This window comes from Callorhinus ursinus, unplaced genomic scaffold, assembly GCF_003265705.2.
Source record: "Callorhinus ursinus isolate GAN/ISIS: 27379988/994484 unplaced genomic scaffold, GSC_fseal_2.0 scaffold3, whole genome shotgun sequence".
NCBI classification, from domain to species: domain Eukaryota; kingdom Metazoa; phylum Chordata; class Mammalia; order Carnivora; family Otariidae; genus Callorhinus; species Callorhinus ursinus.
The window spans coordinates 148,515-175,376 of NW_027397065.1; the positions used below are offsets into that span (position 1 = coordinate 148,515).

The 26,862-nt window shown below is 40.4% G+C and overlaps 1 protein-coding gene across 2 annotated transcripts in view; it reads left to right on the forward strand.

Annotated features, from left to right (window-relative positions):
- Positions 1-312: 312 nt before the first annotated feature.
- Positions 313-26,862, forward strand: part of RASGRF2 (Ras protein specific guanine nucleotide releasing factor 2) — a 230,593-nt gene continuing 204,043 nt past the window's right edge. For both annotated transcript variants that reach the window (XM_073887438.1, XM_025866592.2), the window contains exon 1: positions 313-1,111. In XM_073887438.1, the coding sequence (XP_073743539.1) occupies positions 824-1,111 (288 nt within the window). In that variant the 5' untranslated portion in view covers positions 313-823. The remainder of the gene's footprint in view (positions 1,112-26,862) is intronic.

A 26,862-nucleotide genomic window follows, 5' to 3' on the forward strand; every position in this document is an offset into this window, starting at 1 on the left:
TGTACATGAGTGCAAATTTTGTGTGTATAAGTATTGTGTGTGCGTATTTGTGTGTATGTGTATTCTTGTGTGTATGCGTGTGAACGTCGTGGGAGTGTGTAATTGTGAAAATGCGAGCACTGTGTGGCGACTGTGAGCGCTGGGTCAGCGTGCATTTGTGTGCATGTGAGTATATATATTGGTCTGTGCGTGCGGGCGCGCGTGTGAGTCGGTGAGCGCTGCCGCCGCGCGCCTGCACCTCCCGGCTTTCCGCCCCATCGCCGCGCGGGAGCTGGGGCGGCAGCCGGCCGGCCTGGCGGGCGAGGGTGGGACGCGCGCGCCGGGGTGAGCCGACTGCGCCGCCGTCACCGCCGCCGCGCCGACTTTGCCCTTTAAATCGGTCTCCAAGCCGATTACAGCTGATCTCCCACGTGACGTTTTACCTTCTGTCTCCTGGAGCGAGTTGCCCGAGGGCAGTCCTCCTCGGGCTGCCGCGCGTCGCGCCGCCCCAGCCCGCCGCGGGGCTCCGGCTCCGGCAACTTTGGGCGAAGCAGCGGCGGGCCGGGGCGCCCTCTCGGGGCCACTTTTCCACGCGGGCGTCGGGGGCTCCCCGGGCTTCGCTCGGCCGGGAGGGCGGCGGTCGCGGCCGAGAACTTGCCCTGGCCGCAGCCAAGCGCCCTTTCGGACCCGCGCGGCGCCGCGCCCCGAAGGCCGGCCGGGTGCCCTGCGCGCTGCGTCAGACAAGGGGGCGCCCTTCGCCAGCCGGGACCCGAGCGGGCGCGCCCTGGGGCGAGCCGGCCTGGAGATGGCTGCGAGGCACGGGTGAGCCCCCTGCGCCCTCACCATGCAGAAGAGCGTGCGCTACAACGAGGGGCACGCCCTGTACCTCGCCTTCCTGGCCCGCAAGGAGGGCACCAAACGCGGCTTCCTGAGCAAGAAAGCAGCCGAGGCGAGTCGCTGGCACGAGAAGTGGTTCGCTCTCTACCAGAATGTGCTCTTCTACTTCGAGGGCGAACAGAGCGGCCGCCCGGCGGGCATGTACCTCCTGGAGGGCTGCAGCTGCGAGCGGGCGCCCGCGCCGCCCAGGGCCGGGGTCGGGCCAGGCGGCGCCCGGGACGCGCTGGACAAGCAGGTACCACGCGCCCTCCTTCCTAGGTCTCCCTCCCTGCGGCCGCGGCACACTCCCTCTTCTCACCCTCGAGGTCTAAGGCTCGACCGAACGCGGGAACCGTACTCCGAGATCCAAGGTTCCCCCGCGGTGTCAGGGGCAGGACATCTCCACGCGCCTCCCGTCTCCATCCCCCCCTCTTCCCCACCTCCATGTAATCACTTGGGAACCGAGGCTCCGCTTTCTTTCTTTCGCGACCCTGAAAGCGGTCGGGTCTTTTCAGTTTCATTGCTAACCATCCAGTTCTTCTCTAGACCTAGTTCGGAGGGATTTAGTGGGGTGACGTGTGTTGACACCTGTTGGGTTTAGATTGGCACGACAGAACTAACTTATTTGGAAAAGTTTGGTTTCTCCCTTACCCGGCTGGTGCGTGTGGGGTTTTTTATTCTGCGTGCACATGTTTGATCGCTGGCTGTGCAAGGAACAAGCGGGGGCTCCCAGGAAGGACAGGCACTTTCTGTTGGCGATTTTCAATGTTTTGTGGTTTATGTCGGTTTACCTCGCTCACATTTGACCTGCTGGGTCTAATTATGGAGGTAAATGTGTATGCATTTCCCTCAGGATTAGTCTTTGGTAGCCGCATTCCTGCTATGTTTAAACCTGTGGGCATTTTTAAAGAACGCTTCTCTGTACTTTTAAATGAATGCTTTGAAAACAAATGTGACCTTTTTATCCCGGGTCATAATTTTATTAGTTTTGCTGTGTATGCATTCGGGGAGGAAAAAACAAACCCTCTAGATTTAGTAACTCCTGCCCCCCCATTCCTGCAAATGCGAAATTTATATTTTTTTCCAGTCACCGTTGGGTTATTAAAGTTAGAGCAGACTAATTTTATGCTCCCAAATGTTCTCACTTCGCTTCTAGATCTCCACCTTGAAGAAAAGAGGCTGATTGTCTTTGCTGTAGCATAAAATGTTTCGCAGATGAATTTCCCCTGCAAGTCAGACCAAACAGCTTCTCTTGCAAGAGCGTGGCTGAGGGAGGCGCTAGCGATGGGATGATGAATAAGATGCCTACATAACCCCTGGGGCTCATAAAACAATGTGTAAAATTAAGAGGAGTTCAAACTAGATCAACCAGAAGTTTTGTTTTGTTTTGTTTTTTTCCACTTTGGTTTCACTATAAATCATTAACAGACTTAATTGATTAAACTTGTTATATTGCATATAAATCTGGTATTTAAAAAATACACCCTTTGGTGTTTGAGGGCATGTTGAGGGTTATTTGAAAAACTGATTTTCAATTTTGTAGATACAAATACTGAAAATATAAGTTTAAATTTCAAGTCATGCATTTTAAAATTTAAGAGCACGAAAAGGGTATTGAGGAAGCAGATTTTTTTCAGTTATTGTTTTTTTCTATTGGTGAGGTTGTTTTTTTTAAAGGTACGTGTTCCAAGGCCCCCCAGGAGCCAAAACTAGTAAGTTCTTAAGTGTTACTATGTGTAAAAGCAAATAGGTACTTTAAATTACCCTCGATATATATCATTGACTTAATCCCAAATTATTTTTTCTCCTATTTATACTAATATCAGGAGATAACCTTTTCTTTCTTTCTTTCTTTCTTTCTTTCTTTCTTTCTTTCTTTTTCTTTCTTTCTTTCTTTCTTTCTTTCTTTCTTTCTTTCTTTCTTTCTTTCTTTCCTTCCTTCCTTCCTTCCTTTCCTCCCTCCTTCCCTCCCTCCCTCCCTCCCTCCCTCCCTCCCTCCCTCTTCCTTCCTTCCTTCCTTCCTTTCTGAGTTGGGGGTGTGAAGATGTTACTTGCTGCAACTTACCTAGCTGACCAGTTAACATGAAAACCTACATTTTTCTAATTGGAAATTATCGGGGCTCTCCTCTTCAGGACAGTTTTCTTTACATCACACTTTAAGACATAAATGTAACCCTCCAATAGTATGACTTTTATGCCACTTTCTAACGGAAGTCCTAAACAGGTCATCCTAGGGAAAAAAATTTTTTGTTTGCCATACAAGTTATGAGTATTTCTCACTCATTTGGTACATAGAAGTTGGAACCTTTGGTGTATGTAGAAAAACTGAGATATAAAGAACAAGCATTTCAAAATGGAATCGAATTGGGAAATCTGTCAAATTTTGTTTTCTGCTAGGCATGCTTCTGTGACTCAGGTTAGTTTAGCAGATTGATGCTTTTCTCTAGCCTGCCTGTCTGGATGTGTCTGAAGAATTAAGAAAAAACTACAAAGATAAGAAACAAGAAGCAACTTCTACCTTAAACCTATAGTTTATGCAGTTGGTTCCCTTTCAGTTCATTTGTGTTCCTACGTGCTCACATTTTCTGAAGCACCTAGACTTGAAACTGGCAAAGTTGAGGCACTGAGCAGGGACCATCTTAAGGTCTGTTTCTCCAAATGTGCTCCTGGAGCTTTCTGAGTAAATCTCTCTCTCAACCCCATAAACGCAGTTGAAGGTTAGGGCTTGAAACAGGATTTAGGGAGGCAGAGTGCGTTTCCTCCACCATGTTGCTGTGACTTAATGTACACAAATCTCTTAACAGTCTCTATTTTTTTCTGTGAATGAAATCCGTTTCTTAATATTTAAACAATAAGAGTTTGGCTGAGAAGATTTCAAGTTGCCTTCCAATAATGACATCTCCTGTTTCTAATGTTGTAACAGCAGTGTGAGCTTTTGCTGTGTAGAGAATGTGACAGACTGTTTCACAAGATTTAAAGTGTACCAGTCCCTGTAATAACTATTGAATCTGAGAAGCTAAACACAAGCAGGTGGTCAAAGTGAACGTTCTAATAAATCAGTTAGGTTAGCAGATGTGCAAACCAATAGGAACATCATTGCTAGAGGAGGGGACATTTTTATTTACACTGGAGTGTGATGTAATGTTGTTGACAGTTATAGTTAATGTAATTTTTGCTCTAAAATGCCTCCAATCATTCTTGTCAGTTTAAATGCTACTTATCCTTCAAATAATTCTTAAATTCTGATTAATTGTGTTTTTCGGTAAGTTATATAATAGGAGGAGAACACTCATTGGTTTGTTTCTTCTAAATCGAAGTTGGTTGACAAAAGAAAAATTAGGTTTTTTTTTTTTTAAACCACTGTTAAAGTGGTTTTTAAAAAACTGTTTCCAGTTAAGAAAAAAGAAAGGTGTTTTTCACTTTCCAAGTGTGCCTGGGTTAAAGGAATATTTGCATTGCTCCATTTTTTCAAGAATGTCCCAAGGATTTCACTTTGGTAGGTCCTCGGTTGATGGCAAGGCTCTCAGATCAAGTTTCCATAGTGGCTACCTTTTGGGTACTTTTAGTTATGGTGATAGAATCAAAATGAATTCAGCTAAAAAATTTTCAAGTAGTGTTCCTTTTCTTGAACCTGTATGTTGGTGGTACTTTCTAAAGAAATCTCCATTTATGTGAAATGAAAAACTTACTTTTCATTCTAGGTAAAAGTGTTCAAGGGGAATGGGAATTTGGGTTTAATAAGTACCTTCTGTGTGCCATGCTCTGTGTAGTCCTCCATTATCACATCTAATTTGAACTTCCCTTCAGCTCTTAGAAATTTCGAGTACTTTTTTCATTTATACCTATGCTAACACTGAGACTGAAAGCGTTCTAGGGAGATGGAGACGATCAAAGTCCAACTCCAGGTATGAAGATTGAATAACGTTGAAGAGTGCCTTGGGAAGGATCTACTTAAGTTGATTGAGCTTCAAGAAATTTAAAATTTGAGGGGCACCTGGGTGGCTCAGTCAGTTAAGCGTCCTGGGACTGAGCCCCGCATCGGGCTCCTGGCTCAGCAGAGTCTGCTTCTCCCTCTCCTTTTGCTTCTCCCCCCACTAGTGTGCGTGCGCGCTCTCTCTGTCGAATACATAACTAAAATCTTAAAAAAAAAAAAAATTTAAAAATCTGAGTGGGATGGGGGTTGGGATTGTATGTGAATCACTATTTTGTTTATTCTTATTTCCCTTTAAAAACTATTTACAGGGCAGTTGTAATTCTTGAGAAACGTAATTGCAGACCATTGCATTTTGAAAGAAAAATGAGACTTATGTTTAAACAAACAATTTTACATAACATTCATCTCCTTCAGTAGGGGATCTTTAAAAACATTTGTACTTAGGTGGAAGTACCCATTGGTTAGTCTAGTCCATTTAAGTGACTGAATGTGTCTTCCCTGCTAGCAGGAGAGACATATAGGAACAAGCCGTATTTATTCTTATTTTCCTGCTAATGGTAAATGTTCTGTTCACCCTGATTTCAGTCATTTTTGGGGTCAGACATCTTAGTTCTGGAGGCTTAAAGTAGTAGATACGTGTCATATTTGTGCTGAATTAAACATGTTGATTTAATTTTAAAGGGATTAAAGGTTATGTGATTTCCCCTGTCACCTCGTTATTAGCCAGTCATTTTAGCCTTCCTAATGACCACAAGTGGAGGATTTTAATAGTTTGATGGAATTAGGCAGAGCTGTATGCAAGCCCTGGAATACTTGTGGAGGGTGGAGAGTGTGGATGGTGGATGTTCAGTCTCATTTATGTTGTTTAATTGATATATAATAACCAGCTCAATATTTTCTCTTCAACTTTTGCTTATTGAACATAAGTGAAGGGAAAATGGCATAAAAATATTTACTAAATCTTTTAAAAAGTTTTAAAATATAATTTAAGGAAGAGACATGATTTATTATTGGAACTTTGTAATCATTCTTTCAAACTTAAATGAAAAATAACCTATGGGTTAGCAAAGTGTAGTTATTTTAATTTTGGCTACACTAAACCTTACTATATATATTATTGTAACAATTTTTTTTCTTTGGGAATTAAACATACTTTAATGTTTTCTTCTCACTGGGTGATGATAAGTTGTAAAGCGTGTGTGATGACCACAGGTTTCTGGTTTTAGCAGGCAAATGTTAATAGTTGGTTCAAACAATTGATACTGCTGTGTGTTTAATGCAGATTATATTTTTAAGTTGATTTTGTCCATGTTTTTCAATAACTATGCATGCTGCAGCCAGTGTAGTGTTAATTTTGTAGAATGTAAAAACTTAGTCATTAAGATTATTTTGTAATGAAAGAAGCCAGATTGACAAACAATATGGCTTTACTTAGGTTTTTTTTTTTTTTAAAGATTTTATTTATTTATTTGAGAGAGAGAATGAGAGAGAGAGAGCACGAGAGGGAAGAGGGTCAGAGGGAGAAGCAGACTCCTTGCTGAGCAGGGAGCCCGATGTGGGACTCGATCCCGGGACTCCAGGATCATGACCTGAGCCGAAGGCAGTCGCTTAACCAACTGAGCCACCCAGGCACCCTTAGGTTTTACTTAGTCCTAATTTTCACACTTTTAAAGTAGCTTTGTGTTTTCATGCCTGTTCATTTGTCCTGTAGGAAAGGGATATATGTGTATATGTGTGTGTGTTTGTTACATTGTTATCTTCTATCATAAATACAAAACATTTGTTATGCACTTACATATTTTGGAGTTTACAGATTTTTATTTTATCATTAACATTTCAATCTGTGAATTGTAAATCCAATCTGTCTACAATTTAGGGAGCTTTATTTTTCAGGACCAAGTATATATAATTATTCTGTTACATTAATCACTGTATAAATTTTTCTCTGATATAAGTTTACCTTAATCCATGTGTTTATATAGTAAAATATTAATTAATATTTAAATGAAACTAGAAGCTGATATTTGTTAGGTGTCAATATAGTACTGTGACAAATATTTGTTTATTTGATAATATTTGGCCATTATTCTAAAAATTAACCATTATTCCAAAATTATTCATTACACATCAGCTGGTATAATTTTCAAAGATTAGCTGATTGGGAAGTTATAAATGCACTATTTTGGCTCCACCAAAGGGTATAGTTGAACTTTTTTGCCCAACAAATTCAAATATGGGTGTGTGTGTATTCAGGGAAAAAAAAACAAACAGTAGCAGGATTTCTTTTTTTATTTGAGAAAACATTGGTATCAGTAGGTGGAACAGAGATGCAGAAAGCACATATTCTCGGGCGCTTGGGTGGCTCAGTTGGTTAGGCGACTGCCTTCGGCTCAGGTCATGATCCTGGAGTCCCGGGATCGAGTCCTGCGTCAGGCTCCCTGCTCAGCGGGGAGTCTGCTTCTCCCTCTGACCCTCTTCCCTCTCGTGCTCTCTATCTCTCATTCTCTCTCTCTCTAATAAATAAATAAAATCTTAAAAAAAAAAGAAAGCACATATTCTCACTTTTCCTTCTTACTGGCACTTGAAAAACTTAATGGTTCAATGAAAAATAAAGACTCAAATCATTTTTCCTTAAAATTCATCACAGTGAATGCAAAATGCCCCAGATATACTTTTAAGGAGAAGGCAGAGAAACACAGACACACACACAAGTTTGAGTTGATCAGTGTTTATTTAACTAATATTTCTTTTCTTTTTGAACAATAAAGGAAGAAATGAGGAAGTTGGGGAGGCCAACTTACTCCCGTGACTTATGGCATCAGAGTAGAGTAAGTCAATAAAAGCTAGAATTCTCGTAAGATCTGAGAAGACACATAAAATGACATTTACAAAGCTATGTTTAAAAATAAAATTCATCGATCCTTTAGTGCTGTATCTTTTTTAAATGTAAGCAGCAGTTTCTTGTATTAACTCTTTTCATACTCAGCAGTGTGACCTGGCGGAGACCCATGATGCCGGGATCTGAGGGACTCTGGTTACTAGTACTTTGCATTCTTTTCAGATTCCTGAAATGTGTTATTTTGTCATTGGTCTGATTTAATTTAGACAATGCCTGATTCATTTCCTGAACTGTATTTATGAGCCCATGCCATTTGTGTGACTAATGTAAACAGTGGGGTTAGTGCTGTTCAATAGAGGGAAGATTGGAAAGCTAGGAGGTTTCCTGGGATTAGTAACATGGGAACGTGGAGGTGGTAGCCTGGCCTGCAGCTCATTGTGGAAGTGACATCCTAAGTCCTTACAGAAGCCGGGATGAGACCATGCCCACAATGTGTAGGAATAAGAGGCTGCTCACATCCAATATGAATTTTCTTTCTTTTCACCTTAGTAGGACTATCAGTTTCCAGGTCCGATCGATGGTAGTATTGTGTATGGTTCCGTTCAAGGGTTAACCTACCAGGGTTTCTCTCTCGCCTCAGCTGCTTACCAGATCCATGATCTTGAGTAATTTGTCTTTCTAAGCCTGGACCCCTGCCTGGAGACGAGCATCGCAGTGGTACCTACATCATCAGGTTGTTGCCAGGCTCTTAACATAGTATGTGAATAGTCTACTCCTTTGTCAGCTGGTGTTTCTGTGAAATCCTTTCTGATAGAATTCCTCTTTGGCTTTCTGCTTTTTGTTTTCATTACTTCAGTCATTTAGGAAGCTTTTTTCCTGCCTTCCTCTTTAAAAATATTTTAACACAAAGCAGAATAGTTCAGGGAATGCCAGTATACCCATCACCCAGCTTCAACAATCTCCAACTTTCTGCTATCTTGTTATCTCTGTTTCCCTCCACACATGCTTTTTTTTTCCCCCTAGACTATTTTAAAGCAAGTCCCACACATTGTATTATTTTAATTGTAAATAAGGAAGTTTTTTTCTTTTTTTGCACAGACCTTGTTTGGCATTGAAGATTGTACTAGATGTGGCTCTGAAAAGAATGATCTTGGGGCACCTGGGTGGCTCAGTGGGTTAAGAGTCGGCCTTCGGCTCAGGTCATGATCCCAGCGTCCTGGGATCGAGCCCCACACTGTCTCCTTGCTTAGCGGGGAGCCTGCTTCTCCCTCTCCCTCTGCTGCTCCCCCTTGCTTGTGTGCTTGTGCTCTCTCTCTGTCAGATAAATAAGCAAAATTAAAAGGATGATCTTGGAACGAGTATGTAATGTGCTTCTGTTTTAATGTATGTTATTGTAATGATCATCTTTTTGTTTCTTTGATACCATTATAAAGGAAAAAGCTCAAGACAGTAGTTGAGAAGACATAAAGGTGGTGGAATTAGCTTTTAAATAAATTCCAGTATGTTAAATACAAAAGAAAAGAAATTTTGAAATCAGTTGTTTAGCTGTGATCCTGGGGTAAAGATATTTTCATGATTTGACCTCACTCTATGAGAAATTAAATTATAGGTGATTCTCTTCCTGAGGGTTCTTCTTTGCTTTACTGAAGTCCATTTTCCAAACTTTTACAGCTGTGTAGCCGAAGAGCCTTGTTTAGAGCAAGAATGAGTCCTTCCTCCTGTGACATCCTTAATGCTTCTTCTCACTCAGTATTTTGCATAGATCTGCAACAGTCGGGGCATCTTTTATAAACCAGTGTTTCATCAGTCTTTCAAAATAAATTCTGAGACCTAACAGCTAGTCAATGTTATTTTAAGGCAATTACTAAGGTTTCAATAAACAAGGGTGTAGTTTGCTTTCTCTAGTATTGCTAAACTTTTTTAGGTTAGTTGGTTTCTGCTATGTGATTATTTGCTTTAGGCCCTTTTGATTGCAAGGGAGAGATAATGAAGTCAAGTTGTCTTGAATAATGGTCACCTCTGTGTATGGTGGGGGGACGGTGGGAATACTGAAAGGCAATATAAAGGCGAGTCTCACTCTAGTACCTTTCTTGCGACCTAGCTGATCTTAGGACGTTGGTGCTGGTTGACCTGTTGTTCAGCATGTTTGTGCCTTTTAGGTTCCTCACTGCTTCTGTGTTCTCCTAACTTCTGCTTGCCCTAACTTTAGGCTTCTGTGAACCTTATGGTACTGACTTAACACGTTGTGGTCCCTTTCTCTTGCTTTTCTTCTGCTTTAATTTTCACTGCAGCATCTCTCATTCACTCCATCTATTCAGGCTTGTATTCTTGCGGGAGAGATCTGATTGGCTCAGTTCACGTTTTGGGGGCTCGACAAAACCAGTGGTCTCTAGCCAGTCCATGGGTTGGCTATTAAACTGCAGGGGCCGTGGGTGAGGTCGTTTCATGGAAAGTTTGACGGGTGTGATAGCCATCATTACTGACATGTCTAGTATACTCCTCAAGCTACTTAATGTTATTTTCACCAAACTAATATTAATATTTATTCATGATGAGCCACCTTCTCTTCTTTCAGTAGCAGTTTTATAGCCTCGCTTTAGCAGTTCGATCATTACAATAATATAATTTCTGTCCTCTGGTCCTGATTGGCTTCCTGTGTTGTTTAGGGTTCATGTTCATCATTTTCCTTTACTTTTTAATATTTTGAGATTCAAATATTATTTGAATGTTGTTCTTTCAACAATAAATTAAATGCAAACCTATTTTTTAAGTATAGCAAACATACAGAAAAGTGATCAGCCCTCCAAAAACTAACCTCATGTCCCTTCCTCTTCGCTACTCCTAGGCATGGGTAGCTACCATCCTTACTAATAACATTAGGGATTGCTTTTGCCTATTTTTGAACTTCATCATGGACTCATGCAATACGCACTCCTTTATGTCAGGCTTCTTCCCCTCAACATCATGTTTGTGAGATTGATCTGTGTTGTTGGATGTTGTGTTCACTCATTTTCATTTCTTTGTAATACTCTATTGGATGAGATCTTCCTTGACTTACAAAGGGGTTATGTCCTGATAAACCATTGTAAGTTAAAAACATTCTAAGTCAAAAATGCATTTAATACGCCTAACCTACCGAACATAGCTTAGCCTAACCCACCTTAAATGTGCTCAGAACACTTATATTGGCCTATAGTTGGGCAAATCATCTAACACAAAGCCTATAATAAAGTGTTGAATATCTCATGTGATTTATTAAAGACTCTACGGCAAGTGATAAACAGAATTGTTGTATGAATACAGAATGGTTGTTAGTACTTCAGTTGTGACTGAAGTTGTGACTGTGTGGCTGACTGGGAATTGTGGCTCACTGCCACTGCCAAGCATCATGAGAGAGGGTCATACTGCATATCAGTAGCCCAGGAGAAGGTCAAACTTCAGAATTCAAAGTCTGGTTTCTACTGAATGTGTATTGCTTTTGTACTGCCATAAAGTAAAAAAATCATAAGTCACACCATTCTAAGTTGGGAACTGTCTGTACAATTTTCTAATATATATGAAGACATAAGTCCTTTGTTAGTGATATATATTGCAAACATTTTCTACTCGGGCTTCCCTTTCTACTCTCTTAAAGGTGTCTTTTGATGAAGAGAGGTTTAAAACTTTAATATACTCTATCTTTTTCTTTATGGCATTTGTCTGCCCATGATATGGATAGGGATGGGGACGACATCCAGAAGTGCTTTATGTGGAAGGGGCAGGAGCTGGGACCCTCTCCTGCTGCTCTGTGGTCAACACAATCAAGTGGATCACAAAAGATGCAGTAGAAAGTAAAAATAGAGTGTGCTTGCAGCAGTTTCAAATTGCCGTAGCAGGATGTTTTCCCTTTGGAGGAAGGCTGCAGGGGTAATTCTAAAAGACAAAAAATCATGATGTCCTGTCCTCCACATACCTTTCTGAAGTCTGAGATATTTCTTCCCCTACTTACACCCACAACTTTCATCTGGAAGGGTCGGGTGCAAGAGGGACAAGGGAGGGCACTTTTATAAAACTTTCAGAGTTAAGCTTGAATCCCTGATGCCTCTTTCAGCTATGCTGCCACCTGGAGTGTATGTCAACCAGACTGGCCTGGGGGTGCTGCTAGGGGAAAAAAATACATCATGTCCAGCAGTGCTCAAGATGGAATCCTCAGTTTTCAAAATATACTTATATAATGGCTTATAATTCTTTCCACTTTTGTCCTGACTGTTAGCCAGGAAGTAGCCAAGAAGGAATGATTCCTTTTTTGGAATGCCTGCTTTCGGTGATGCAACTGCCTTACTAAAGTGTATGGACTGGGGGGGAATGAGGAAGAGAGAGGTGGACTATCAGTCCATTCTTGAGTACACAGATTCATTTCAAGGGCCACAGTGGTGTGGCTGGAAACAGCTAACCAGTAACCTGAAAATTGTCAACATACTGAGAGGGGTTCAGAGATCTGATGTAGCCAATCTGCAAGGAGTGGTAGGGGGTAACACCCCTGGTGATATGGCCTCTTCCCTTGTAAGACAAACAGGTCCACTTGTGGCAAGAGTCACAAATCTGCCCTGCAGTGGTAGCCTCTGCATTAGAAATAGAGTCAGGCTCCATCAGCTTCAATGAATCAGCCTACTTGATTCCAGTAGGTTCACAGCCCTTCCTGTGGGCATCTACATGAGTGTTCCAGCCAATTCAGTCAGCAAACATGGTTTGTTTCTAGGTTATTCATATTTCCAAAGAAGGGTCTCTTTATCTACCAGCTTGCAGCTTTCCAAGTGGAAAACAAACAGCTAACCATTGGCAACAGCCCAAAAGCCTGAGTACTGCCCCCTGACCAGAGCAACTACATCTCCTTTTGCTTCTGCATAGCTGGCACTGAGGTTGAATATCCACAGCACCCAGTGCATACCACTAGGTTTCAGCCTAGCCAAACCATCAGTGAACCAGGCCCAGACATTTAGGGAATCTTCATGTATTGGAGGGAGGTCCCATTGAGTCAGTGGCTTTGCTTTAGGTAGCGGAACAGATGAAGTTCCCCGCAGAGGAACTTGCTACTTTTTGAAATGTAAAGCTGAGATGCTCCTGAGGCCAGACCAGCTACATTTTTCAACATACCATTTCCATTTGACAAGCAAGGTTTGACCCTTCCTGTCTTGTTTGTTCTTGAGTCCGAGTTTCATTCTTAAAATGGGAATTTCAGGTTGGAGAGTTACAAGGCCTCTATGGGTCAGTTTTGACAAGGACTCTGCAGTAAGCTAGTAGTTGTCTGCATGCCTTGTAATTTCGTTTGAATGTTGGACATTGTGTATGAAGAATCAAAAAAATAATTCAAGGCTCTGCATGATGCTATTTTCCTTTAAGAGAGGGTTTACTTTTGCTTTCTTGCAGGCATAAATGTGGGGTTATGGTACATTAATCCATTCTGGGATTGAGCTGGTGAAACCTGGGTTTCAGGTTTTGTGAGACTATGTCCATTTCCAGTTTGCATTAATTTCTGAAGTATAGCCTTTTCGGGGATTATCTGGAATTCTGAGTGTTTACAGAAACTTCTCGTTGGTCTCCTCCATCCCCATGAGACTGCTAGAAACTCAGCGCTGGTTTCCAGCCTCTTAGCTGCTGCTTTCTGAATGGCCTCCTAGCCTCTTGGCTTTGTACTACTTAGAAATTGGCAAATTCCTTAGAAACTTCAAAGACTGTCAGATTCACTAGTTTACTTCCCTTCTTTAAGGTGTCTTTATTCCTTAGGCCCTGGCTTGGTCTTGTTAGCTCACTGATGCTTTCAAATGGATTATTTTTGTGTGTTGTGTCCAGCTTTTCTAATTGTTCTCAGTGTGTGCATGTTGGGCTGGAGAGTGGGGTAAGGTTTATAACAAGCTACTTGGCCATTACTACTCAACAATGAGTTTTAATAGTGAATCTGAATAAAAATCAGTAAAACTCCTTTCAAAACAGTGGAAGAGTTATCTTGTTTCTTTTTTTCTAGAGATTTATTTGTTAATTACTTCTAATTCGGTAATGATAAAAGAAGTCAAATCATAATTAATCCTTTATCAGTTTAATCTGAACATCTTTGAATATGGTGTTTTTGAACAAAATAAAGCAAAAGTATACTTTTGGAGTCATAAGATTTTTTTTATAGGTGTTTATCTTACTACTGAGTGGCAAGGTGTATATTTTGAGGGCACTGAGATGTGAATCCCATTTTATTTCTTACAAAATGGATTAGGTTTAAACTTTTATTTTAGATAGTTTCCTCATATTTGATGTCTCTCTTTCTCTCTCCCTCCTTTTCTCTTCATCCTCCCCCCATCTATCTATCTGTCATCTTAGTTTATGAGTATTTAATTTAAAACAATCATCTTTCTCCTGGCATAAGTTAGCCCTTCTTAGAAAGTAAAACAAAATACAATTAGATGATTTCATTTAGGATACTAAACTTGTTAGTTTTTTATACATGTTGTTTTATATTATGTGGTTGGAAGAGCTACCATTACTGAGTGCTAATCTTGGGTTAAAGGGCCAGGCATTCTATGTATATTATCTCATTTAATCGTGACAACCATCCTGAGATGACAGTGTCCTCTTTATTTTGCAGATAAGGATAATGAGGCCTAGAGTCGTTTAATAATTCACCCAGGGCAAAATTTTACTAAATGGCTAACTTGGTTAATAGAACCTAGTTAAGTAACTTAGCATTTGTTGAACTTGGCCGTAGCAAGGAGCTAGAAACATACAACCAGGAGGGAAAAGTTTTTTTCAGTCTCATTCTTCTCTGTCATGGTTCATTTGCAGTTTGAGTGGAAAACTTCTCAGACTGATCTGGCCACATTTGTAAAGCCCATAAAACAGGTTGTTATTCCCACTCCAGACTGATGGAATTATGTCAACAAAGCAAAGCTATGGGCTCATGTTTATCTAAGGGAAGCATTAGAACCAGTTCACATAACCCCTATGATCTCTATCTGCTTGGCCCTGTGTGGAGGGCCTGAGAGCTGGGTCATGGTGGAGAGTGGGATGTTGGAGATCAGGTCAGTCTGTCTCCAGAGCACCCCATCTTTCTCCTGTGCTGCTGACTTCCAGCACCGGAGGGGTTAACACTGAAGATGTAGAAGGCACAGCCCCCTCTGCCATTTGAGACCTTGCTTATGCTGTGACTCTTGACGATGAGATTTCCTGTATCTTGATGTGAGTCCACATCCTCAGTATTTTGATTTATATTACCGCTTTTTGGCCACTAGGTCTACCTCGGTTATAGTCTCCCCTGACCCAGAGCAGTGAATACTGTTGTCTGAAATATCGGGAAACCAAGAATAATATTTGCCACCTGTACACAGTCTTTCTGTTCTGGGCACCAAAGTATCTTCTTGTATTTGTTTGGTCAGCAAACAAAACAAAACAGATGAACTCTTGTGTCTGGAACTTGTAGTCAAATGGGTGAAGAGTAGTATCAATAGTACCCTGTGACTGTAGTGCCTCAGCTCTGGTTTCCTCTTGTGAATGTTATTATAACAATGAATTTTCACGGGAGACCTGAAACCCTAAAACATCCCACAAGAAAACATGTGCAGTAATATCTTTGTCATCAGCCGTGGAAACATTTTTCTAGATATGTCTCCACAGGCAAGGGAAACAAAAGCAAAATTAAACTGTTGGGACTACACAAAAATAAAAAGCTTTTGCACAGTGAAGGAAGCCATCAACAAAACAAAAAAAGCAACCTACTGAATGGGAGAAGATATTTGCAAATGATATATCTGATAATGGGGTAATATCCAAAATATATAAAGAACTTATACAATTCAGTACCAAAAACAGAAACAATATGATTAAAAAATGGGCAGAAGATCTGAGTAGACATGTTCCCAAAGTAGACATACCGATGGCCAACAGACACATGAAATAATGCTCAGCATTACTAATCATCAGGGCAATGCAAATTAAAACCATAATGAGTTATCACCTCATACCTCTCAGAAGGCCTAAAAGCAAAAATGCAAGAAATACCAAGTGTTAGTGAAGATATGGAGAAAAAGAATCCCTCATGCATTGTTGGTGGGAATGCAAATTGGTATAAGCACTTCGGAAAACATTTAAGAGGTTCCTGAAAAAATAAAAAATAGAATTGTCGTCTGACCCTGTAATCCTACTTCTGGGTATTTATCCAAAGAAAATGAAAACACTAATTTGAAAAGATATATGTACTTCTGTGTCTATTGCAGCATTATTTACAATAACCAAGATATGGAAACAACCCAAGTGTCCATCCATAGATGAATGGATAAGGAAAATGTGGTATATTCATGCAATGGAATATTACTCAACCCTAAAAAAGAATGAGATCTTGCCATTTGCAACAATATGGATGGATTTAGAAGGTTTAATGCTAAGTGAAATAAACCACTCAGGGAAAGACAAATATCATATGATTTCATTCATATGTGGACTTTAATAAACAAAACAAATGAACAAACAAAAAAGAGCTAAAACAAAAACAAAAGCCAGACTCGTATATGCACAGAACAAACTGGTGATTGCCAGAGAGGAGAGGTGGGTGGGGGATGGGTGCAATAGATACAGGGGATTAAGAATTCATTTATATTGGTGACCGCTGAATAATATATACAATTGTTGAATCACTGTATTGCACATCTGAAAGTATAATACCGGATGTTAATCATACTTCGATTAAAAAAATTAAAGTTTATTTTCAGCATGCCTGTTTGAGCTGAGACCATCTTCTTTCCTGTTCACCTGCCGTGTCTTTGTCTTAGAGCAATGAAGATGCAGTGGCTTTCCAACTGGCTGAATGGTACAGAATGCATAGTATATTGAGGCAAAGTTCTCAAGTTCAGGTTCTAGCTCCATCTTTAATAAGCTGTGGATTCTCAAGCTGTCATTTCCTTATCTGGAAAATGGGCATGATAATTCCTACTTTGTAATGAAAGTAGGAATATTACATTGAGATAATCTTGGTGAAAAGTGTTTTGTAGACTAAAATGCTGTAAGAATGGTATTTAAACTTTTCCACAGTTACATTTTTTCATGTAAGTGAGGGCAATTTAAACAGCATATTAGTTGGAAGTTTGATTACTACAGATGATATTCTGTTCATTTTATGGTCCATTTTGCGAACCAGGTAGCTTCTCTGCCTAGTTTGCAGGCATCTTTATGAGTCCAAGACTTTAAATTTCCGTGGACAATATTTAGTGGATGACAAATTCCTTGAGAAATAGTTGGAAGATTACTCTAAATGAGGGGGAATATTACCTATAAGGATAGATGAGTGAAGAGGTTTTTCTTTGACATTTAAATCCTTACTGTTGTATGCATCCTTTGACTATAATAAATATTAAATAAATGAGAGTGAGATTAATAGGTAATTTTTTCAGAAGAAAGATACAGCTAAATTGATATTTGTGCTTTAAAGATTCAAAGTTTTTGGGTTTTGGTTTTGTTTTGTTTTTTACTACAGAGAATGTTTAAAATGTATACAGAAAGGTAAATAAATCCACAGCTTACTCATTTTTCTCCTTTTGGTATAAACTGCCATGTTAACAGAACATTTTTTAAAGCAGTTTTTTATTTATAAAAATAATGTTTCTGAGATCTAATGTGTACAGTATGGTGACTGTAGTTAACAATACTGTATTGTATAAATGAAATTTGCTAAGAGAGTAAATCTTAAATGTTCTCACCACACACACACACACACACACACACACACACACACACACACAGAGGTAACTGAAGTGATAGATTTATTAACCTTCTCATAGTAATCATTTCATAACATACAGTATATCACATTGTCAGTTTGTATACTTCAAACTTACACCATATTATTTGTCAGTTAAGTCTCACTAAAGTGTGGGAGAAGGAAATCAGTGAGTGGATGTGGATAGTGTATCTTTTCTGATTCCATGAGTTATATTACAAGTGATTGGTTGTTCTGGCACCATTGTATAAACCCATTATTAAATTTTAAACTCATTCTCAAAAAAGGAACATAATGTTGCTGTGTGAAATCTGAAAAATCAAAGTGAATTATAAAATAAGAAAATTAAAATATCCTGAAATCCTATCCCTCAGGGAAAACCATGTTGTTGGAGGAGTTCCTTCAAAGACTTTTCTGTGCATGCATATAGATAACAGACATTTTTATTATTATTTTATTTTATATTTTTAGTGAGTGGAGGACAGAGGAAGAGGGAGAGGTAGAATTCTAAGCAGGCTCCACACCCAGCATGGAGCCTGTCATGGGGCTCGATCTCACAACCCTGAGGTCATGACCTGAACTGAAATCAAGAATCTGATGCTTAACCGACTGAGCCACCCAGGCACCCATATATAATAGACATTTAAAAAGTGGGACACGCTTGCGATCATATTGTTTGTAGAGTTTTGGATCCTGATTTTTAAAATTGAACATTATATTGTGAGCATTTTGTTTGTTTGTTTTGGAAAACATTATTTTTAATGACTGTACAACATTCTTTCTGTCACACAGATAACAAACATTTTCCTACTGTCGGGTATTTAGGTTGTTTTAATATGGAGTTTTGCTTTGCAATTTTAAGTAATGTTGCAGTGACCATCAGCATGACATTTGTGAATAAATTGTCAAGGCAGGGGAGGCACATGGAAACAAATGAACAAACAAAAAAGCAAGAAGTGAGAGTCCTTTTAACCACCATGATAAGGATATTTTCCCCAAGTTCTCCACTATAATGTAAAACTGTTCTCTGTAATATATACCCAACTTGCATTTCAAGGTGGTTTTGTAACTAGCTGAAAACCCAACATAAAACATGAATTTCTGGAATGAAAGTACAATCTCATCTGTGAATAAAATACAGAAATAAATGTGGCCAAATATGGTTGTCTAATTTTTGGAAATAACACTAGACTCTGAATGCTTTCTGGTGGAATTTACTCTCCCTAGGGATAATTTTTGTTATGATTAGTTCAAGTGCCTGGGCCATGATCAATGAGCTCCATTTGAATGCACAAAGTAGAAATGCCCAAAATTACTATGTACCATTGATTTTAATCATACTTGGATTATAATGTTTTACATTTTCTGAAATCAGGATGTGTTTTCAATCAATGTGCACATTTGATTGATGTGGTAGTACTGTTCCTACAAACTTTTACTGACTTATGTTGCATTTTACAGTACCATCATAGAAACAAGCAAACAAACAAACAAAAAAGTGATAGCTTCCAGACTAAAATATTGGCCTTTATTTGTGTTTTCAAAGGTCTTTGCTATGTGCGTATTTGGAAGAGCATGGAGGTATATGGATGTCTATGTTGTATCATATACTATGAGCCTTTGACATTTTGATAATAATTAAATATAAATATAGGGAATATCGTGACCATGTGAGAAAGGGGAAAACTCAGTGCTTGGTTTTCGAAGTATTTACTCTAAAAAAATATATATATATACTTGAAAGATGGGAGATGTTACTATCAGTTGAGCTTTACCTTGGTTGGTTTTTATCTCTTCCTGCAGCCCCTTTGGGCCACAAGATCTTGGGTTAGTAAAAGTCATACAACACACTTCTTCATGCAACTACAACATTATTTAGTTTTTTTGGCAGGGGTTTTTTCATTTTTCATATTCTTTCATAGTGGCTAGAGATTGGCAAATTTTCACTGATCCTTAAATTTGATTGTGTTACCTTTTGTGATTTAGAAAGACCAAAACAAAACAATTGAAGGTTAGGATACTTGTTCTTTCCTACCTTTAATGTTGCTAACAGCTGCCTTGCCTCCTTGGGGCTATTGTTAACCTTCCCCCTGAGAGAGAACATTGTATCCCTGGGGCCGGACCTGCCCTCCCCCATCGTGGCTCTCCCTGTGGCTTTTGATAATGAGAGTGATTTTGGCTCACAGACAGAACCCCTGAAAGAATATTACTGAATTTCTTATGTCCTCCTTCTATTTTAAAATTTAACCCTGTTGTGAATTTCAATAAATGAGATTTTCTAGTCTTGATGTTTGTACAAAACATTTTATTTGAAGAGTATTTTAGGGTCCTGGAAGGCAGGTTTGTTTGGAGACTCTTTGTCACTTTGAGTCAAAGAGGAAGATCTGTCGGCTTTTCACTTGGCAGCCTTTGGCTAGCAAAGTCTTGCAGAGAGTCTACTTTTTCACACACCCTGCGAGCCCAGTTCCCAAATTCCTCAGGATTGCTGCTAATGACATCACAGTAAAATCCAGGCAAGCATTTTCCAGATACCTTGTAATCTCTTTTGCACATTTGTCTAAAAGTCACTTAAAGTTTTGGAGCTGTGTATTTATATATCCATCATGTAACTGAGCCACCCAGGTGCCCCTAGAGTGCTTTCTAAAAAGCAAAGCATCTAGTTTCACTGGGAAAATAACAGTGCATTAAATTTGTCTTTAGAGAACAACATGTAGAGGATAAAGTGTCTTTTAAAAGGAAATAGAAGTGGGGCACCTGGGTGGCTCAGTCGTTAAGTGTCTGCCTTCGGCTCAAGTCATGATCTCAGGGTCCTGGGAGCGAGCTCCACATCGGGCTCCCTGCTCAGCGGGAAGCCTGCTTCTCCCTCTCCCACTCCCCCTGCTTGTGTTCCCTCTCTCGCTGTCTCTCTCTCTCTCTGTCAAATAAATAAATAAAATCTTAAAAAATAAATAAATTAAAGGAAATAGAAGTTTGGCCATGAATTAATTCACTAGCAGTGGAGTACTTCAGTGATGTGGCTCATGCCCCGAAATGATAAATCAGGAAGGGATTAGTGTGGCTTTTCTGTCTATAAAGGTTTGAATGTATACCCTAACCTCTGCTGTCATTTGGGAAGCCTAAATGTGCTCACAAGCCAGATCCGCCTTCACTGAAGCCTGAGCACTTCATGCCTTCATTTATTTGCTAGGCAAGTTTGAGTAGTTGCCACAAAGCACTGTACGAGGCCTATGCCAGAAGTTTAAAGTGTAGTCTCTGTGGTCCTCAAAGTGCCTTTGTAGGGAGGAGATGAGGTAGTGTATTTGAAGGAGTTTTCTGATGATGCGTGAGGCTTAGTAAAGGCTGTATGTGTTCAGGGGACGACGAAGAACTTTTGGCTTTGTGGTCAGGCAGAGTTTTAGGAACATCCGAGGTCTGTGGTCCATGACAGAGAAACCAAGTTTAACTGGTAAGAAGGAAGCACTAGCCTCATTTTGGCTTAAGTTGGGGACATTTAGATTCAAGTTGGAAGTAACATTTGGGCAAGACCGGACAAGCCGATGAAGCCAACCACGTACATTGGGTTGTAGAGAGCCTTGGAGGGACATGAGTATGGGGAGGGGAGAAGCAGAAACATGTTGAAAAAATAATCAGGCATGGTGTTTGGGTAAAAATGGAACAACGAAAGATGGGAACCTGAGAAGGAACCTAAGAATTTAGTTCTCTTATTAAGGTTTACTATGAGGAACTTTTCCTGGTATCAAATGGGGCTTTACAAAATTAACTTTGCTCTGAGCAGTGTTTCTCAGAGTGAGTCACTCAGAGAGTGTCTCTCAGAGGAATATCCACTTGTGTGCCTTGGTGTTTGTTACTTGTTAAAATGGGTTCACACCAAAAAAGTATTGGGAAGGGCTAAGTTACTGCAAGTGAAACAGGTTTCTTTATGACAGGATTTCTCAGAATCTTTACTATGCAGTTGGCTTTGTGAATCCTCCCTTACTGGATAGTTTATTTCTAGAACCAACATAGGCTGGCACAGTGAGCTGCAGAGACCAAGTTCAGCGCCGCCCTCCCTCCCCCCCCTCCCCCGCCAGCCCCTCTCCGCCCTGCTGGCCACTTTGGTTGCTGCCAGCACACCGGGGTCTCCGCTGTGGCAACATGCAGGGCACCGAATGGTAGAATCTCTGTCTCGGAAATCTCAGTCACTTGTCCTTTCAAGCCACTTGCCTAAGTTGTGCTGACCTGGCTCTTAGGAGGAGACAGGGGCTAGCTGGGTTTCAGGTTACAGTGATGGCAGCGCCCCCCACCCCAACCTTGGGCTGGCCAGTCTTCATCCTGAAAATGTCTCCTGAGAATGTCTCTGGCTGAGGGCATTTAGATGCAAAGCTATTCACCGCCCTGGATGGGCTACCCAGGCAAAGGTTACAGTATTCTTGATTTTGCCTCTTGGCCTGCAAAGCCTAAAATATTTACTATCTGGTCCTTTAGAGATAAGGTTTGCTGACCTCTGCCATAGTCCTGCACTGTCCATTGTGGTAGCTACCAGCCATAGGTGGCTTTTGAGCACTTAGACCATGGCTAGTCTCATTTGAGATGTGCTGTGTTCGTACTTTATGCTGGAATTTAAAGACTTGGTACCAAAAAAAATAATAATAAAATATCTCAATAATTTTTTATATTCCATTAGATGTTGAAGGGATATTCTGGGGACACCACATCAAATAAAATGTGTTATTGAAATGTATTTCACCTGCTTCTCTTTACTTTTTTCCGTGCAGCCACTAGCAAATTTAAAATTACATGCATGGCTTGCATTTGTGGTGCACGTTATATTTCTCTTGTACGGTGCTGACTATTATATAGCACCCACATTTGTTGCCCACAGAGTTCTTTTTACAAGGAGCCTCTTGAATAAAGCTAAATGTCTTTTCTTGAGGCACAAGTTTAGCAAACATGACAGAGCCCTAAGCATATTCTAGTTTGAGGGTTTGTGTTTTGTTGACAGCTAAGCTATAGTTTAATAGATTTCCTTTGTGTTTTTCAAATAAAGATATATTTATTTTTTATGTTTTATTTGAAATCAGGGATTCCTTTATTATTCTTCTCATTTGGTATGTTTTAAACAGTCTGTGAGCCATGTATTTCCTGTGATGTAAAAATCATGACCTTATGTCTATTGTGATTCAGCAAATCCACTTCTAGGATTCTGTCTTAAGGAAACAACTGAATGAGTGTGCAAAGATGCTATATAAGTATGCTCATTATGGCATTGCCTTTAATAATGAAAAGTTAGGAACAACCTTGATATCAACTATAAAGATTAATTACCTAAATTAAGGAATATCTACATAATTATTTTGCCAATATAGATGATGACAATGAGTTAGTAAAGTGTCTTATAGACAACAAACATTTTATTTTATTTTTAGAGAGAGAAAGAGAGAGAGAACTCGTGAGTGAGTGGGGTGGTGGGGAGGGACAGAGGGAGAGGGAGACCTTGTTAAACATTAGACCTGCCCATACACATTGCCCATATTACTGATTTCAAGTGTGCTGCCCCAAATTAGAGAATTCTTTTTTTTTAGAGAGAGCACACTCGTTTGCGCGTGAGTTGGAGGTGGCGGGGGGAGCAGGGGCAGAGGGGGAGAGGGAATCTTAAGCAGGCCCCACACCCAGGTCAGAGACCAACTCGGGGCTCGATCTCATGACCCTGAGATCACGATCGGAGCTGAAATCAAGAGTTGGATGCTTCACTGACTGAGCCACCCAGGCGCCCCGGCCAATAGGCATTTTAGAGAGAAATATATGAATTTATACTTTGAAAATTCGGAGAAAAAGAAAACAAGTTTTACCTGTTTATACTGATTCTCTTCGGGGAATTGGGGGTTATTTTGATTTTCTTCATGCCTATTTATATGGTCTAATTTTCCACAATAGACTTGTATATCTTATATAATTAATCAAAATAATTATTTAACCACAGTGTAACTAATATGCAGAATAGCTCCTTGGAAACAGGAAAAGCTCAAATTTCTAAGTGAACATATTTATGTGGCATGGGAATTCATAAAAATAGATTTCATTGTCACATAATGTGAGACATTAGATAAAAAGCATTTTCCCTCAGATTGGTCACATATTGCCAACAGATTTTTCTAGTAATAAGGTAAGAAAGAGGTCATTGGTAGCGAGTAAAGACGTTTGTACTATCTAGAAGATAAAGTTCTTACTTGAAAAACTTTTGAGGTCTCCCCTGGGTTCTCCACCTACCACAAGTGTGAGGGCCAGTGATTTTTCCACTGAAATAATTTGCTGAAATTTTAAAATGCTTCATGGCTAGTTATTTTTAAGTGACCCAGTACAGGAAGGATGTGGAGGGGTGGAGTAGCGTGGGGACTCCTGCCTGTTAATGGAAAATTATTTGAAAGCCGACTAAGGCATGGCAAGAAGTCTGAAGAGACTATGTAAAAAAAAAACAACTAAGGTTTTTATTGTGGCAGGTATGTGTGTGCTTGACCCCAGTAGGCCTTGGGATATTTGCATTTTGTTTACTTCCAGGGTGAAATTCAACACTAAGAATCAGTTTAACAGTGGAAACTTAGAAAAGTAAGAAGATGACTTTCATCACAGTGATTGATAGGTGAGCCCCGACTAGCAAGCAGGACTCTCCAAATGGGTTTTACTTTTAACATTCATAACATTAAACAGAATTTCACAGAATCTGTTATGTGATCTATTCTGACAGATATTTTAAACAATTTACATGTAGCGTCAGTTAAGTTAATGGGAAATGTCACTGGCAATGTGTGTGTCATTAAAAACTGGTGATAGTTCCTTTAGATTATGAAAACATTAATGGAGTCAGATGTTACTTTCCCCATCCCAACCAGGCACTTTGTAATTCTCCTCTGTGCACTTAGCACCTCATGCACACCTTTTACAGCATTGTACGGCATTGGGGTCATTATCTATGTGTCCATCTGTCTTCTACTAAACTCTGAGCTCCTTAACTGTCTTCCTTGCTTTTGGATCCCTAGCTACCAGGACAAGACATGTAGTTAGTGCCCAGTAGATGTGTATTGAAAGAAGGAAAGTAGGAGAGGAGCATTCCAGATGGTAGAATTATTAATTGGTCCCCGTATTCAAAAGGCAGTAGTCTGAATTGCTCCATGCCAGATGCTTTTGGGACACAGGAAATCCAGCAGTCTTTAACTTGGGAGCTTCAGCGACATTTTGCAGGGGGAAATCTGTTAGTATTTGTTAAGGTCCATTTTTCTATCTCGCTCCTCAGTATTTGAAATCAGACCCTCACCTTACCCCAGTTATCTTTGGGGGGCCTCCATGCCTATCTCCATTCCATCCTCCACATTGCCATCACACCTGTCTCTAAATTGCTACGAGCAGATTATTGTCCTGCTTGATGTCTGTTACTGGTTCCCTATAACTGCTAGAGAGTCCCACCCTCTTCACAGGACACTGGAGCCCTCTGTGGTCTGGCTCAGTCACTCCTTCTCTCTCCCCTCTCTGGGCCCCTATCATGCCAGACGTAGTCATCATTTCATTTTTTTTTTAAAGATTTTATTTATTTATTTGACACAGAGAGAGACAGTGAGAGAGGGAATACAAGCAGGGGGAGCGGGAAAGGGAGAAGCAGGCTTCCCGCCGAGCAGGGAGCCTGATGCGGGGCTCGATCCCAGGACCCTGGGATCATGACCTGAGCCGAAGGCAGTCGCTTAACCAGCTGAGCCACCCAGGCACCCCCATAGTCATCATTTCTTAACAGCCATGTGCTTTGCTGTTTTCTCTGCTTGAAATGCTCTCCAGCTTCCTATTTCGGCCAGATGAGCACCTCTTCTAAAGAAGATCATCTGCCTGACCCCTCCAGGGAGTTTGCCACACCCTTCCCAGGGTCCCTGTCTGGTGCTTATCAGCTCTCTCAATTACTATGACCTTATGTATTACTACTACTACTACTTCTCCTTCTTCTCCTTCTCCTTCTTCTTCTTTTTTAAAGATTTTAAAAGAGAGAGAGTATGAGCTGGGGGAGGGACAGAGGCAGGGGGCGAGAAAGAATCTCAGGCAGACTCTATGCTGAGTGCAGAGCCCGACTCAGGGCTTGATCTCGCAACCTTGGGATGATGACCTGAGCTGACAGCACGCGTTGGATGCTCAACCAACTGAGCCATCCAGGTGCTCCTGTCTTTTCTTTAGTGCCTCACTGCTCAGCTATGATGCACAAGAAATGGAAGCTCCCATTTACTAAGTGCCCACTGCATATCAGGCATTGTATAGACTCAATTCCTGCTGGATTAAAGAGTCCTTGGGGACAGGAACTAAAGCTTACCCTGGGCTGAACATCTGATTGGCTAGGGGCTCTCTAAATAAAACATATCGGTTAAGTGTAAGTCTTTCCATCGTCTTTTAAAATAAATAGGCAAGTTGTCTAAGTCATTTAAATGCAACGCTCATTTAGGCTTCATGCAGGCAATTTTGGAAATAAGTGGTGGGTGATTATCACTCATTTACTCTGCTAGTTTGTTTTTGAGCAAATCATTGCACACTGGTAGGAGACAGACCAGAGAGGGAACACGGAGAAATGGTTTCCACTTAACACTTAGAAGGTTGCCTGGAATGCTGAGATGAAAGGAGAAGAAAGAATAGTGATAGGGATAAGTGTAAAATGTAGATTCTTGGTTAAAGGAACACCACTGTGAAATAACTCATCACAATTTCGTATGACTTGAAATACTTCATGACATACATTCTGTTCTTCAGCTGCCACCTCCATCTCTCCTGTTCCTTTTTGCTTGTTTTCCATCCCAGTGTGAAATTTCCTTACACCATCACTCTGCCAGACCAGGGAGTGTTGCCTCAGAGAGCTCCGTTAGGGATCACTTCTATGGCACTTCCCCTTAGATTTGTCATCTTTCCTTTTATTTCATTCATACCACATTGTCATCTTCACTTAGAAGTTGCTTTGAAATGAATGCATTTTATGTACATATTTTTGTCTCTTTAATTCGTCTGCAAAGTCCTGGTAGCTAAGGACTTTTTTTTTTTTTTTTAACTACCTGGAGTTCTTGGTACCGTTCTGTGAAGGTTGTTATTAAATGTTAGAGTCTTGATGAATTAAGCCATTGTTAAGTGTTTAAAACTTAGTGGATGGACATATAGCCCAGGCCCTGCTGGATACTGTTTGTATGTATTTGGTGGCAATTGAGAGAGAAACAGGCTGCTTGGCTTCCAGTACCGACTTTGCTAGATATTTGCAGTCTGACCTTTCTGTGTTGTAGGTTTTCATCTCTTAGTGAGGCCACAAGTAACATCTACTTCATCTACCTCATGGATGGGAGGATAATGGTGTCTTGAACAGGAGTATGTAAAACAGTTACAATGCCCGGCACGTGAGTGCTTGATAAATATTAACCATTAATTAGGTATCATTTGTGCATACAAACACAGAAAAATAAAACACAAAATATGTGTATTTTATGCAAGCATAATTTACTCTAATGATCATAAAAT